General features: G+C 36.5%; 1 protein-coding gene across 1 annotated transcript; it reads right to left on the minus strand.

Annotated features, from left to right (window-relative positions):
• Positions 1 to 1,661: 1,661 nt before the first annotated feature.
• On the minus strand, positions 1,662 to 14,910 carry LOC128212176 (EF-hand and coiled-coil domain-containing protein 1-like). The gene is made up of 8 exons (XM_052917485.1): positions 14,015 to 14,910; positions 9,053 to 9,237; positions 8,550 to 8,653; positions 8,011 to 8,237; positions 7,657 to 7,709; positions 7,244 to 7,368; positions 5,205 to 5,436; positions 1,662 to 3,034 (listed from the first exon to the last, which is right to left on the minus strand). Exons 1-8 carry the CDS (start codon positions 14,647 to 14,649, stop codon positions 2,958 to 2,960), a joined length of 1,638 nt encoding a protein of 545 aa, XP_052773445.1. The 5' UTR covers positions 14,650 to 14,910; the 3' UTR covers positions 1,662 to 2,957.
• Between the last annotated feature and the right edge of the window lie 231 nt (positions 14,911 to 15,141).

Below are 15,141 nucleotides of genomic sequence, written 5' to 3' on the forward strand. Positions count from 1 at the left end.
TTGATCTTGATTATAATAAAGATTATTGCAGTATTTTAAGCCAAAAACTCTTAGAAAAGTTCAAAAATTGATGTTTTAAGCATTTTTCTTAAACCGTTAGATATGGTTTAAGCCATAAAACCTAAATTTTCGAACGGAAATATGAAAATCTGCGTTCTGATCTTTTGTCTGCAATCTTTTATCACTGGTATGCAGATATTATTACACGCAAAAATTTGCTCTTGTCAAGACAAAAAATAAAAAAAGTGGTCAAAACGGTAAATCTGTGAGAATGCAGCTTTAAACTTTCGCGAAATGGGGGCTTTGTTTAGTTATTGTAAATTATTTCTTTTTTTAATCATCAATCATAACACGATGTTTGTTAATGGAGAATACTGCATTGGAGATTGATTAACACCGGCTTGCAGACATCAGGTTTAAAGCTTAGCTTCAGGTATGACGTCACCATTGCGTCATATGTACTTACGTTGTGTGGAAAATTCTCAATAAAAAATATGTTTTTATGACTGATAGACATGTTTTTACATGCTCAATACACTGTAAATCAAAAATATCATTATTCCTGAAACTTTTATACCTTGAGTATCTATTATTGCTTGATTTATCATTTAGAATAGAGATTTAAGCATAAACTGCTGCCATATAGTTGAAAGGTCATTTTGGAAGAACTGTCATGGCGGACTGTGCAATTTTTAGAGTTTGTTTTTCAAGTGGAGAGATTTTTCATAGGAATAACTTCACCCCCTTTTTTATTGGCTTAAAAGGTACTTAAAAGCTTGTACTTTAAGAATATATATGTTTATCATAGTCTGCATTCGCTCGAAATGCCTTTAAATGTTCTCTTAAAATAATCATTTCACAGTGAATTATAGAGGAAATGACAATGGTGGTGTGTAACCTAAATCAGATTTGAAATTGAGGGTGTGTCTAGCACAGTTTCGAATTAAAATTGGCTCTATTTAAGAAACAGTCGGAACACAGTACTTGTTCAACAAAAACAATAGCTTCAGATTTTTTAGAGACAGATATTGCCGAAATTTACCTTTAATGCCTTATACATAGAAATTTGCCATCCCCGATTCGCATCGTACGATCAACAATCCAATGCTCACCAAACAATTGACTGCTACCCAACATCCGTATTAACGGAGGTTACACAGGGGTAACATTTGGGAAGGTATAACAGGTACAGGGAGTAATTTAAAACCAACAATAGTTGAAAACTGTCATTCAAATTCTGATAGGTGTTGTTGTTGTTTTTTATAAAAAGTACATTGTTCCACACTGTTTTGTTTTACACCCCCCACCCCCGGATATTTCACTGTTTGTTTGTGTTTTTCATAATAAATATTTGAACATCAATCTAGCCTTTTAAATATCTGTTAATAATCCTTCCCAATTCTTATTTAAATACTACTTTCATTAAATAAACATCAAAGTTTCCACAACTCTTTGACGACTTCATCTCACACAAAAGCTCGTAACCTTGAAATGACCTGAGAAAAGTATTTCACCTCACCTGCAAACGGTTTACCTGAACATACTACGTATATGTAACATAATACTAAGTATAGTTTGTATTTTATTTATCAAGATAATACCAATACATATTTTATTTCAAAGATAAACAATAATATACAATAACCCAACAGTGGCGGCACTAGCGGAGGCGTGGGCAAGGGTCAATGCCCCCACCCCAAGTCGGCCTGAGAATTGAGTTTACGGGGCTTATGAATGAAGTTTTACTTTATAAGAATGTCCACATTATAAGATGTTTAAAGGCATTCTTGAATGTAAGGTTGAACATTTTCAACGATTTTATACGTGCCATTCGAATACCTCGGTAAAATAAGATTTTGAAGGGCTTTGACGGTCGTGCCCCCCCCCCCCCCACACACACACACACTTATGAATTCCTGAAGCCGCCACTGCCCACGCTAATCGATATAAGCATACAGTATATAACAAGAAAATGCATAGCATCAAGTCGGCGCAATGTAATTAGAAGAGAAACGTGCATGCAGATAACCAAAAATGGTTATTATTTCAATGATAACATTTTGTTTTATGTTGGGTGTATATATGCTCGAAGGACATTATGGTTATTTTTTCCCCAAGCTAATCCTCCGGTTAAAACTGAATAATAACAAAAATATACATACGTTTCTTCGGATGAAATAGAGTCAATGGTCTTATACATAGATTTCAATATCATGAAATTCACCTTTTATTTGTACCGGCATGTTATGTGAATTCCTTGCTTTATATTTTGTACAAGTTTATGTAACACATTTCACTCATATGAGTATATAGAATGGGGATAAAAATACTATATATCAAAGGGAAATTATCTGGAGTTCATTCTTTCGAATGACATTTTCAAAACAAACAAATAAGCTCAAGGTTAATTTTTCAAAACTCGGCATTTTTGCTGTCACCAAGGGAGATTACTGCGTATGAGGTTTACAGACATAAAGGATATTTTAATAGTACCATGTAACCTTCATCTATATCAATCGGAACACCTCGGCCTGTATCTATCTCGGAGATGGCCGAGTTGTTGAGTTGGTATTTAAAATCAAAACGATAAGCAGGGCTATTATAATTCAAGGTTTCATTATCAATTAAAGTGTAAAGTTTTATAAAACAAACTAAACTTTATATTTTATTATGCAACGTGGAAACCATTGAAAGCATTGTTCTGCAATTTATGAACTAGTCCCTAAGTTGGAATATTTCTTAAGTAATATCAAATATAGTCGGCGCCCTTCTGGGCGCCGACTAATGATGTTCATAGATTAATATGAACGTAATTTTTAGATACTATACAGAGATACAACAATTATAATTGTAACGAAATCTTGCGTCAACAGAACGTATACTGTCCATTGTAAGGAAACGAAAGGCAACATGGTTGTCCTGGTCAGCTTGAAGTGTGTTTCCATGGCAACCGCGAATCACGTGGCAAGGAGGAAGAGTGGACAGTCGGACAGCGTTTTCTGTAGGATCCGAATAAACTGGTCCGCCGTCATGTCTGCAAGGGAGAGAAGCGAGGGTATGTAAACAGACATTCTTACGGTATTACCACCATTTCCTTACACTTGGACAATCTGGGGTTTGTTTGTTTTGCTTATTTATCATAAGAACAGACAATTTGGGCCCTTTAAATGAAGATATCCGACCCAAAGGATCATCATTATATTTTGAAAAATTAGAAGGCAGAATTATTCAAGTTTTTCTATTATACATTTATTTCAGAAAGTCGGCAACATGCCGTTATTGATTTAAATCAGGCGAAGCGATAGATAAAATACGTGGCTGCCCCAGTTAGTGGGTAACAAAATATTATGTAGAGCATTAAACAACTTAACTTTTGTTAGTATGCACTTACACAAACTCATTTGTTATGCGACTACTTCGCATCAAAACATTCATTTTGTAAGAACATAATATAACCACTACTAAGCCGTAAATGAAAATTATCTTAGAGTCAAAATTTTATTATTTTGCTACATAGTTGAGTGAATTGAACTTCAGCCAGTATTGACAATAACACGAAATTAAGAAAATAAGACAATGAATGTGTGACGTTTATAACGTTAGATTTATATAGATTTAAGATTATTGAAGTTAAGACTAAAATCCTTTATCAAAACAGAACCCAGACAGTTTATAAAGGGTTGAATGAACAAGCATATAATTACCATCTTATTACAAATTTGTATACGAATACCTACATGAACCAAAGAGCCATGCGTTTCGCCTATATCTATTGAAAAGTTTAAATACACTTTGAAGTTCTCTATAAACAAAATTAAACCATTTTTTTACCTAGGCCGAAAAAATCAATCTGAGTTTTGGAAAACGGTCTCAAATATGATAGGTACGGTTGGAATAACTTTTTAAGCCAATTAAAACAGCAATACAAGATGACGCAATGACATTGACATTTTGATACCAGAGGCGTCTGGCTCATTGTTTGTTTCAAAAATGTTCATTAATTTCATTTTGGGTACATATAAGGAGGTAAACAACACATCTGAAGGTATTTAGTGCCTATACAAGAAAGAAAATAAAGTACATGTATGTAACTCAAACTTTACCGAATTTCACGGTAGAGGCCTTTTTTCAAATTTCTAACTAGGTGGCATGAAAAGAGAAGTCAATGCCCTTTGAAATGGAATGCGATATATTGGTATAACTATATTGTCTTAAGACAAACAAGACAAAATCAATGTCCTATTCTCGTCTTTTTCTGTAGTCGGAAACTGTACAGCAAATTCTTCAATGTGTCGCCGTGTAAACAGCACTTCACACAGAAATATTTAAGTGAGTTTATGCTTTTGTGTATAGATGATACAATTCCATTCCGAAATACCACAAAATGTCAAACGCATGATTTTAGGAACAACCATATCAGCCTTCAAATTTAAATCCACTTCAAAATTTCGTATGAATTGGCCGCTTTCCTCTTTCTTGTATATCAAAGGCATTATATATATTCCGATGTGTTGTTTTCACAATATATGTACTCAAAATGAAATTAATCAACATTTTATGAACAAAAAATGAGCCAGACGCCTGTTTTCGGTATGATTGAAATCGACAAAAATGTCAACAGCAAATAAAAATAGGAAAACACATTTGTTTTTGTTTTTATCGTGGGTCGAAAAACACCTTCTAGTGTCAATGGGTTTTGCCAGGTAGGATCGGGTAGCCCCTCAACACAGGTCCTATTGCATAAAGGACCATAAGAAGTTTAAAATAATATCTATACATGTAAATTGTAACTGACGTTCCAATTATAGCTGCACTTTTACAAATTGACCGCTTTGACAACTTTTTGATTTTTCAACTAAATTGACTTTTTTTCTTTAGCCTTGAATAGATTGAAGCATTTTTTGAGTAAATGTCTGGAAATCAGTGATATAAGACTTCTGACAAAAGATCAGATCGCAGTTTTGCATATTCATGATCGAAAATTGATGTTTTATGGCCATAAGCGTTACTAATGCTTCCAGAGAAATGTAAATATCGGCAATTTTCCAAACAATTGAGAAATGCTCTTTTTGTGAGTTATTTAATATGACTGAATTGAAGGCACGATGCCAAAATCAGCTGATTCCGAAAGTCAAAACTGTCAATCTGTGAGAGTGCAGCTTTAAATACAAGCTAACATGCTGGGCAGTCGATGACACCCTCACCTTGGTCCTCGCCACCGAAGCTCGAGTCTATGACGTCAAGGAGCAGCTGTCCAAGCGTCTTCCGGCTCAGGCACTGCGAGCGGCCCTTCTGCAGAAAGCGGAAGACGCTGACCAACTGGTCCTCGAGCGCGAGGAGGCGTCCACACTCCGTCTCCAACGCCTCCACCTGGAAGTTGGCCGTTTGCAGGTGGCGCCGGCACAGCGACAGCTCCTGCTCCACCCTAAACGCCTCCTGTAATGGCAGATTATTAGTCATGATGTCAACAAAGTCTTATCTTATTTAGATATGTACGTGTTGCTGATGCGAACTATTTGGTCAAACAATTTCGTCAAAAGGGCTCTCCTATTAAGTTGCTTATCATATTCAAGCCCAATCCTTGGATTGTTTATTTTGTATACTTTGCATATGAATCTTCTCTGAAAATAAGTAATAGATGGCATGAAGTGAAATCTTACTGATTAAGAATGGGTGTAGTGAGCGTAGCGAACGAGTCCTTCTTAATCATTAAGAATTCACTTCATGTCATCAAATTGACTTAGAATACAACCTCATTGGCGGATACATTGTCGACGCAAAATCTGACGCAGGGAGTGTGTATCGGATGATGTATTGGCAGAGGGCGGACCTTTAAACACGCGCGAACGTTGAAAATTCTAAATGATTAAGTCTACTACTTAATGGTTGTCCGTCTGCAATCTCATTGGTTGAAAATGTAGGTTGTATTGTAAAATATGTTCTTACAAAACAATTTCTTTCCATCCCCGCCCTTTCGTCGACAGTTACTAGTATTTTTAACAAAATATTAAAACAAATAAGTTGTTTTTGTCTCTGTCACAATGCATATGTTCGAGTTCAATGTTGGCGATATACAGAAAAGAACTAGAGCAGTGGCCGAGGTCGCCCGCTCAATTTTCTGTGACCTTTCAAATTAGACACGTGAATTCGTCAGAATCGATCGACGTAAAATTAATGATTTTTTTTCTCGATTCTGATTTTCTCCCACCTCAGATAAGTAGATCCAATAATTCAACCATGCTAGATATTCTTATCTTGCCCAAGGGCGAAGATAAAATGCCCGTATGGAACTCCTTTTTAAAGGTCACCACATTGTAATTACCTCCCTTGTTGAAGACTGTCGTCAGTAGCATCATGGAAATCTTGTCTTATGGTAATATTTAGAACGCTAATTAATTATTTCTCGCTTCAAATGTCACCATTAAACAGTTTTCACGCACCATTCAAGAAATAATGCTTCATTTTCTTTAGAACTATTTAAAAAGACCGATTTGACTATTAACATTAACTGGATCACTGCGCGCATATCCATGACAACCACGTGCTATCGCATATCCATACGCAATTATTTCCACTAAGCACAAAAGAGTTCCAGCAAAAAAAAACATTTTTACTTAATTTTGTTTAACTGAGGTGGGAGAAAAAACATCTACCATAGCCGCTCGTGTAAGATAGGTTCATCCCGACCCTCGCGCAGGGTGTTTTGCGGAAACTCGGTAAACCTCGTTTCCGCAAAACACCCTACGCTTGGGTCAGAATTAACCTATTTTACACTCTCGCCCATGGAAGATACTTTTAATCTTTCTCATCGCGCCCTTTCGTTGACAGTTACTTGTATTTTTAATAAAATGTGCAAATGATAAGTAGTTTTTGTCTCTTGTCACAATTTATATGTTCGGGTTCAATTTTGGCGATCAGCAGAAAAAACAGAGCGGCGGCCGATGTAGCCCGCTCAATTTTCAAATTGGACACTTACTTATTTGGTGTTTGTTCGTGCATTCGTCAGAATCGATCTACGTAATATTAATGAAGATTTTTTTCTCGATTCTGATTATCTCTCGATTATCATTGATTCTCAGAAAAAAACCGCAAACATGAATGATTCTTTTATCGGTTTGTTTCTAAATATTAAGTAGTTTGTTTATGTTGCAGATAAATACTTAAAAGCAAATGTATTCATACAAAGACAACAAGTTTATTTCCATAATTTCTTTCTACGTTTATTTCTACAATAAGCCCGGACCTGATGCTGCGAGTTCAGTTCCTCCAGCTGCGCGGCTATCTCGTGCTCCAGCCTCCTTATCAAAACCACTTCCGGTGGAGAACTGTCGTCTGCCGCAATATCGCAAAGGGGTGCGCCGGCCTTATCTGTGTAACGTGTTTCCAGATGAATATTAGATTACCATCTGACAAGCGTCGAGATTATGATTTACAGGTAAAAATGAAACATCTGCTCAAAATTTGACACCTAAAAATGATTTTTTTGGTGAAATTATATGGATCAAATGTATGATTCATGAAAATGTGTTAAACTTGTAGAATCAGTAGTAAACGTCGGATAACCTTGGTTCTAACGTAAACAAAAGACGTCTGATCGTAAATAACGGAGTTGATAATTTTTTCTTAAGATCCGTGGAGAAATCTATAATGGCCCACCTGTTGATGTGGCTGGGGTTTGATGGCTGTCGGAGGAACTCTTATCCCGTGCTCTGAAAGATGGCTTTAAGTTATTCATTTTTATCTTTATCGTTCTAATTAAAACGAAGTTGTTGTTTTTTATCACAGAGATGATGAGAGAATTTCTTTGAATGTAACCAAAGCAGAAAACATGATAAATATAACGATTTTGCAACGATTCTTGTTTTTCAAAAATCATCTTCATAGCGTTCGTACTTTACTTTTTACATTACAACAGTTTTTAATGACATCAGTTTTTATTTGAAAATTAATAAAAAAAATGTATTAAAGAAAATATTGATAAACATGTAAATTCCTAACGGCAATGCTCACCCAGAGAACGAGAACGTCCTCTGGCGACTGGGCGTGCGGAGCGGGGACGGTGATGGTAGGCCGGAAGTGGCGTCGGAGGACTCAACCTCGCGCAGACTGTCCACGCAGACGGCAAACAGCTCCCGGCAGCATGTATACGTCTTCACAATTAGGTCGAGCTGACCTGCCTGCCGCTTCTTCTCCGCCTCGAGACGACATATTTCACGTGACAGGTCCGTGACGTCATGCTGAATCGAGATTTAATTACAGAAATGCGCTTTTTTTTAAAGATAACTAAACTTGATATTCACTTCTCTCATCACCTTAAGGCCTGACAACCATGCAAACAGGAAACAGTTCACTCGTATGTTAAAATTCTAAAATGCAAAATAATTATGTGGCGCATTTTCGCCCGCCACATCTTTACATTTTCGCATTGTCGCCCCCTTCACTTTTTCGCACTTTTGCCGCGAACACCCCCCACCCGAAATGGCAGAAATCAGCAACCATATACACATGCATATATTAAATATTTACACAAATGCGCGAGTGATTGATACCTGCAGTTGGTTGTTGAAAGAGATGAGTTCGCGGACCTCGCGATCTCGGAGCTCCCGTACATGGCTGAGTTCCCGGGCTAGCGCTGTCACCGACCGCTCCTCGCCTGCAAACATTCACATAAAAACACCAGTATGTTAGTATCGAACGTATCCTGTTGTATGGCTTCTTAAGCAAACAAGGTGGGATCGCGGCCACGGCCACGGGTGTAATTCAAAAGCATACTTCATACAGTCAAAACTTGCTATATCGGAGACGTTGGGACGTCGAGAAATACTTCGAGACAACGAAATTCGATATTTCCGAATAACCTAATCTGTTCAACTTAACTCAATAAAAAGTTCGAAATAACCAGAACATTGAGATAAGTGAGTTCGACAAAGCAATTTTCGACTGTATTTGGAAACCTTGTGGCAATATTACTGGAATGTTACCTTCCCATACAAACCGATACATTCAAAATGAATCTTATGAAGTTGTAGGTCCAATGACAAAAGTGACAAACCTTTGAGTGGCTGGTACACTAGGTGACCGGTGTCTGGCGGCAAGGAATGTCTGTTGTTGGTGCTCCCGAGGCGAGGCGGTGTTAGCCCGACAGTCAGCGATGACTCCACGGCTCCTCCACGCTGGTGACGCTTCAGGGCCACCTGCATCCCAATATTCTGAGCGTCGGATGCCTGTAGCATCGTCCTGTGGTACACAAAATGGTTTGGGGTACTGATATGGCTTCGTGGACAACTGCATATACAATCGGAACTTCTATGCCCTTTTCCATCGAAAATAAGGACAGTGTCAGAATTCTTAACAATTAACTATGCTGTAAGTAGATCGCGTATTTATCTAACACTTTACTCTTTGGAGTCTATCAGCGTAATAAATTGGCAATATATTGGAAACAATCAATACACGTCCGACGTTGTTTTCGATGGAAAATGGCCGAGATGTTCCGAATGCGTTTGATTATAATAAGGGAGCTTGCACCATTTCGTGTTGTTGAAGATATTTCTAATGATATTGGCGATGACGCCAATAATGTCACAGCTACTTGGAATCCTGATTGTTTGAATGATTTAATAATTAAATAGATCAAGAAAGTGTTTAACAGCTGTGATTATTGACAGGATCCAAGTAGACGACCCTTGTACATCAGATTTGATTAATGCTATTACTACGAAAACAGGAAAAATATTTACTGAAGCAGATGATAAATGTAAATTGTTCTAAGTTAAAAAGAAACAAAATATTTTTAAAAGTAAGAATAAACCATGGTTTGATAATGAATGTAAGGCTAAACAAAATAATCTTATGGTTCAAAACAAAAATATAGACGTTTTCGCTCACATAATAATTGTGTAAGCTTGAAAAATCATAGTAAAGATTATAAAAAGGTTTTAAATTCTAAATTTAAAGATTACCATGATTGTATAGCTCAGAAATTGAAGAATCTTAGGTATAGTAAACCTAAGGAATATTGGTGTCTTCTTAATACATATTCTGGGGAACGTAAAGAAGTCCTTAATAAGGTTTCAATGGAAGCTTTCTTTAAACATTTTCAAAAGCTGAATGATGTTGATATATTTGATATTAATTCAGTCTCTGATTTTAATGATGCTTTAAACCAGTCATTTTCAATTGCTGAAATTAATAAAGTTATTAAATTGTTGAAAAACAATAAGGCATGTTCACCTTAAATAGGATGATCTTTTAAATGATTACATCAAGTACTCTAAATATGCATTGTTACCAATATATTGTAAATTATTTAATAGTTTTCTTGAATCAGGGGAAGTGCCTGCTCTCTGGTGTACTGGAGTGATTTTACCGATTTACAAAAACAAAGGTGATGTAAATAATCCAGATAATTATAGAGGTATTACAATTCAAGTTGTTTGGGAAAGCTTTTAACTTCAGTATTAAATAACAGAATTGTTTTCTTTCTAGAAGACAGTGGTTTATTAGCAGAGGAACATGCAGGTTTTCGTAAAAGTTATGGTACTATTGATCATATTTTTTCCATGAAAATGTTGATTTTTATTTGTCTTAACGTAAGAGACTGTACTGTGCTTTTGTTGATTATAGAAAAGCTTTTGATAGCATCGATAGAACTGCACTTTGGAGAAAATTGTTAAGCCATAATATTGATGGTAATGTTCTTAGAGTAATATATAATATTTATGCAAAAGCTAAGTCATGTGTTAAAGTTATCTGATACATTTTGAAGTGTAATAGGTGTCCGGCAAGGGGAACTCTGTCCCCTGAATTGTTTTCTATATTTCTGAATAAGTTAGTCTCGTATATGTCTAGTCAGTGTGAGGGTGTTAACTTTCTTTCTAGTCAAATTCATGAACAGTTGAGTGATAATGATGGTGATGTATTTTTTAAGTTATATTTACTTTTGTATGCAGATGATACTGTTGTTTTTGCTGAAAGTCAAACTGCTCTTGAATAGGCGCTTAATTGTATTCAAGATTATTGTGTTTTATGGCAGTTGCATATTAATACTGATAAGACTTAAGTTGTAATTTTTTCACGTGGTATAATGAGAAATAAGCCTGTTTTTTTACTTTAACAATGCTCTATTAAAGGCGGTAGATGATTTTAGTTATCTTAGTGTAATGTTCAATTATAATGGAAAGTTTGGCAAAACAAAGAAACATTTGACTGATCAAGTATGTAAAGCTATGCTTAGTATTTTGGCTAAAGTTAAGAAACTTTGTTTACCTGTTGATATACAACTACAGTTATTTGATAGTATGTTAAGTCCTATTTTATTATATGAGTCTGAGGTTTGGGGATATGAGAATATTGCTATTATATCTCAAGTTCAACTCAAATTTTACAAATGTATGTTAAAATTAAAAATGTCCACCCCCACCTTTATGGTGTTGGGTGAGTTGGGAGCTTGTCCTATTGAAAACAAAGTTTATTCCAGTATGTTGAATTTTGGGGTAGATTAGTCAGTGGTAATCAAGATAGAATTAGTTCAATTTTGTATCGAACTATGTATAATTTACATGAAAAGGGTATTCTACATTGTGAATGGATTGCCAAAATCAAAAATATTCTAGATAGCATTGGATGTTCAGAGTATTGGATTCTGCACAGTATACCTAATTTAAATTATTTTAAGAATAAAGTGACATCTGCATTTTATAATAAATATCTACAAAATTGGCATAGCAGTGTTTATGATTCTCCTAAATGTTTGAACTTTAGAATTTATAAAATTGAAATGAAACTGGAGAACTATCTGCAATGTTTGCCAAAAAACATGGCTATTGCTCTTTGTAAATTTATATGCCTTAATTTTAATTTACCTATAGAAAAGGGTCGTTTCTATGGCATTGAAAGAGAAAAAAGACTTTGTATACTGTGTGATAGACAAGAATTAGGAGACGAATTTAATTATATTTTTAAAATTAATCACTTTATTTATGAAAGACGTAAATATGTTAGTCATAACTTCTATAGATATGCAAACATTTTGAACTATATAAATTCATTGTCTAGTACTGATAAAAATACATTGATAAAGGTAGCACTCTTTGCAAAAATAATAATGCTGAATTTTATTTGAATCATCTTCCTTAGTTTTATTCTAAAAAAAACAAAAATGTTTTATGATATGCTGATATGTTTGTTTGTTTTTGCTGTTCATCTTCATATTTCTATTTTTCTTGCTGTTGTATGTTTTGATACATGTTTTGTTACCTTTCATGCCCATGTGGGCCAAGAGTATAAAAAAATTGGGACTTGAAAACTTGGCAAATCACACCAATTCGGAAGTGCCTACTCATTGTTACGTGCCTTATTATGTTGGTGGTCGTGAAGCACTAGAAATCCGTGTTATCTTGCATGCAAATTGGTCAATTGACTAAATAAATTTATAGGAAATTTACTTTAAGTGGTGTGTGACCATAATCTCTCCGTGTATAGTAATATGCGGTCTGTCTCGTAATGCAGGTATGTGTTGCAAACTGCTAAGAATAGTCGCACATTCTGCGGTTATTTACTTATATCGCGCCTCCAACGTAAATGACGCAACGCCATTGGTCCAGAACTGGTCACTTGGTGACCCCATATTTTTCCATATTGGGTCACCAAATTTATATCATTCCAAAATGGCGTCTTTTTCTCCGATTCCGATGAATAAACGAAACATTTATACATGTGAACAGGTTGTCGACGTGATATATACGTTACGGGGTTAGTAGGTGACCCGATATGGGATATACGGGGCGCAGGACACCTTATTCGGTTTTCGATATGGTTTTCTTTGGCCCGTATATCCCATAGTTATATATACAATATTTACACACCACTTCGGGCCATGTGGCATTATAAGAACCGGCCATTCAGTCTTCCCCCCCCCCCCCGAACTTTCGGCGACTGACTGGCCGGTCCTTATAATGTCATATGAACATCAGTGGGGTAAAACAAATTCTTAAATATTGATATATCAAAAATAATGGGACATTCTACTTTCTAGGACCCTGACCTTACATTCATATGGCAGTGATGTCGGATGATTCACGTCTCTTTCAAAGACTGTATTATTTTTATGCCGTAAACTCACAGGGGCGTAGCTAGCTCTCTATTCATGGGGATTCATATTTGTGCTAGGGAGTCCGGGGGCATGCCCCCTCGGAAAAAAATGAAAACCATGGTGCATTTTGGGCGTTCTGGGGTGCTTTATTTAGTACTGGAAAATGGAAAGTGTTAAGATCATGTAGTCAAGTACGTATACTGCAACTTTGGTTGATTTTTTATGTCAGAATCATTTGGATTCAGCCGCGTACTCGCGTATAGGCAGCTACGCGCCTGATTGTCTCATGCTTTAAATGCATTGATTAAGGTCGTAAATAATGATTTCTCAGACAAACTCTACTTTTTATGTTTTATCCGATGTCAAAAATAATAGCTTCAAAAAGATTTATAGTTAACCAAGGTAGTGATAGCATTTTTTTCAGACCTTTCAGACATTGGAATGGGTTTTCAAGAGAATATCTATACTAAGAATTATTAAATTTGTTTTGATCAACACTTAACGACAAAACGTTTTTCACTCACAAATTGAAATAACGTATACACAAAGGAGTCTCTGGGAAATCTTATATATTTACGTGAGGTTCTGTGACTAGCACATGACAGAAGTTTGCCACGGAACAAGTTCATTCTCACTTGTCAGTACTCTATGCAAATTACCAAGTGCGCGTGTTTACACTTCAATTAGCACCATTTTCAGACTAAATATTGTTAAACTTTACTTGGAGGACACCCCCCCCCCCATCATTTTTAACCAAATACATTTTGTTTCTGCGGGAGGGATGCAAGTCAAAAGGTTACGCCCCTAAGTTACGCCGAATCCTGGATCCGCCTCTGACCTCAGCCCCTATAAGCCGGCCAGTGTACGCAACCCTACCCCCAGTCCCCCAACGGCCCTGCTGGCCCACACGTCCACGCCTACCTGAGATCCTCAATGATTTCCCTGAGAGTCTGAGACTCCTCTTTATGGAACGTGACTTCGTACAGCAGGTGGTCAATGTGTTCACGCATCTCGCTCAACCGGAAGCCCGCCAACCGCAGCTTGTCCCAGTTCTTGAACAGTTCCGCGTCATGGATGCACTGGTGGCTCTTGGACGTGGCCATCTGCTTTTGGAACGACGACCTCCTTGTACAGTCCGGTATAGTTGAGTTGGTTTCTTTTCCAATTGGATTATTGTTGTTATTGTTTTTAGCTCGAAACGTCTGATTCACAAGAAACCCTATGTAGTCTCCGTAACAGGCGAAATGTTCACACAGGCGGTCGTGAAAGTCTTTGAAAGAGAGGTCACTCACTTGCTTCAGGCCACCGTCCGTGTCCTTGAGATTCAGGACATCACACAAGAGGTAAAACTCCTCGGCTGATATTTTACCACGTCCCTTGGTGTCAATACTCTGAAACATGTCCTGCAAGTACTGGTCAAGGTCATTTGTGAGCACGATAATCTCGCTCTTCTTCGCTCCGTTGTTGCCGTACTGATAAGCCATGGTGTTGGACAGCCATTTTGCCTTTAAACGCGGGGACCGCCCCACCCTCGGGGACTGGGGCAGAAGACTCATTTCCAAGGCAAGGTTCTTTGATTTATGTTATTTTTTAACTACATGTACTTTGTAAATCACAAATGATGCTAACGCAAATGAATTTTAATCCTTCTTTCTCGCTTCTTCATATGTTACACAGTTAGATCCAACAATGTCCTGACACAAGTGAATGCCAACGAAATTTGACCACACTTTATACAACTTTATTCCGCCAGTGTTTTTTTTTTTACAATTATACAGTTCGGCTTATATTCAAAACTCTGAACTCTGAAAATAATATCAGACACATCTTAACCACCTTCCAGCCGTTAATATTAATAAAACCGTGGCACTTGACTTGATATAAATTCTGAGAACCTCGACTGATAAGCAGTAGGCTGGGCTTATAAAATAGAATAAAATACAAATTATCTTAGATTTAATCTACCAGATATGAACTATGTTCTGACGGTCTTAAAATCACAAACAGCTTGACCTTCTGGCATAAAAAATGGTTGGTTTAATTCACAT

Source organism: Mya arenaria, chromosome 12 (genome assembly GCF_026914265.1).
Source record: "Mya arenaria isolate MELC-2E11 chromosome 12, ASM2691426v1".
NCBI lineage: Eukaryota > Metazoa > Mollusca > Bivalvia > Myida > Myidae > Mya > Mya arenaria.

What these genes read in the sequence shown, in the direction of transcription:
- LOC128212176 (XM_052917485.1), bottom strand. Translation starts at nt 14,649, where the DNA reads ATGAGTCTTCTGCCCCAGTCCCCGAGGGTGGGGCGGTCCCCGCGTTTA. An exon ending in AACTGAACTCGCAGCATCAG is followed by an intron (nt 5,437 to 7,243) that starts GTCCGGGCTTAT and finishes CTGCCATTACAG; the next exon opens with GAGGCGTTTAGGGTGGAGCA. An exon ending in CTTCGGTGGCGAGGACCAAG is followed by an intron (nt 3,035 to 5,204) that starts GTGAGGGTGTCA and finishes TCTCCCTTGCAG; the next exon opens with ACATGACGGCGGACCAGTTT.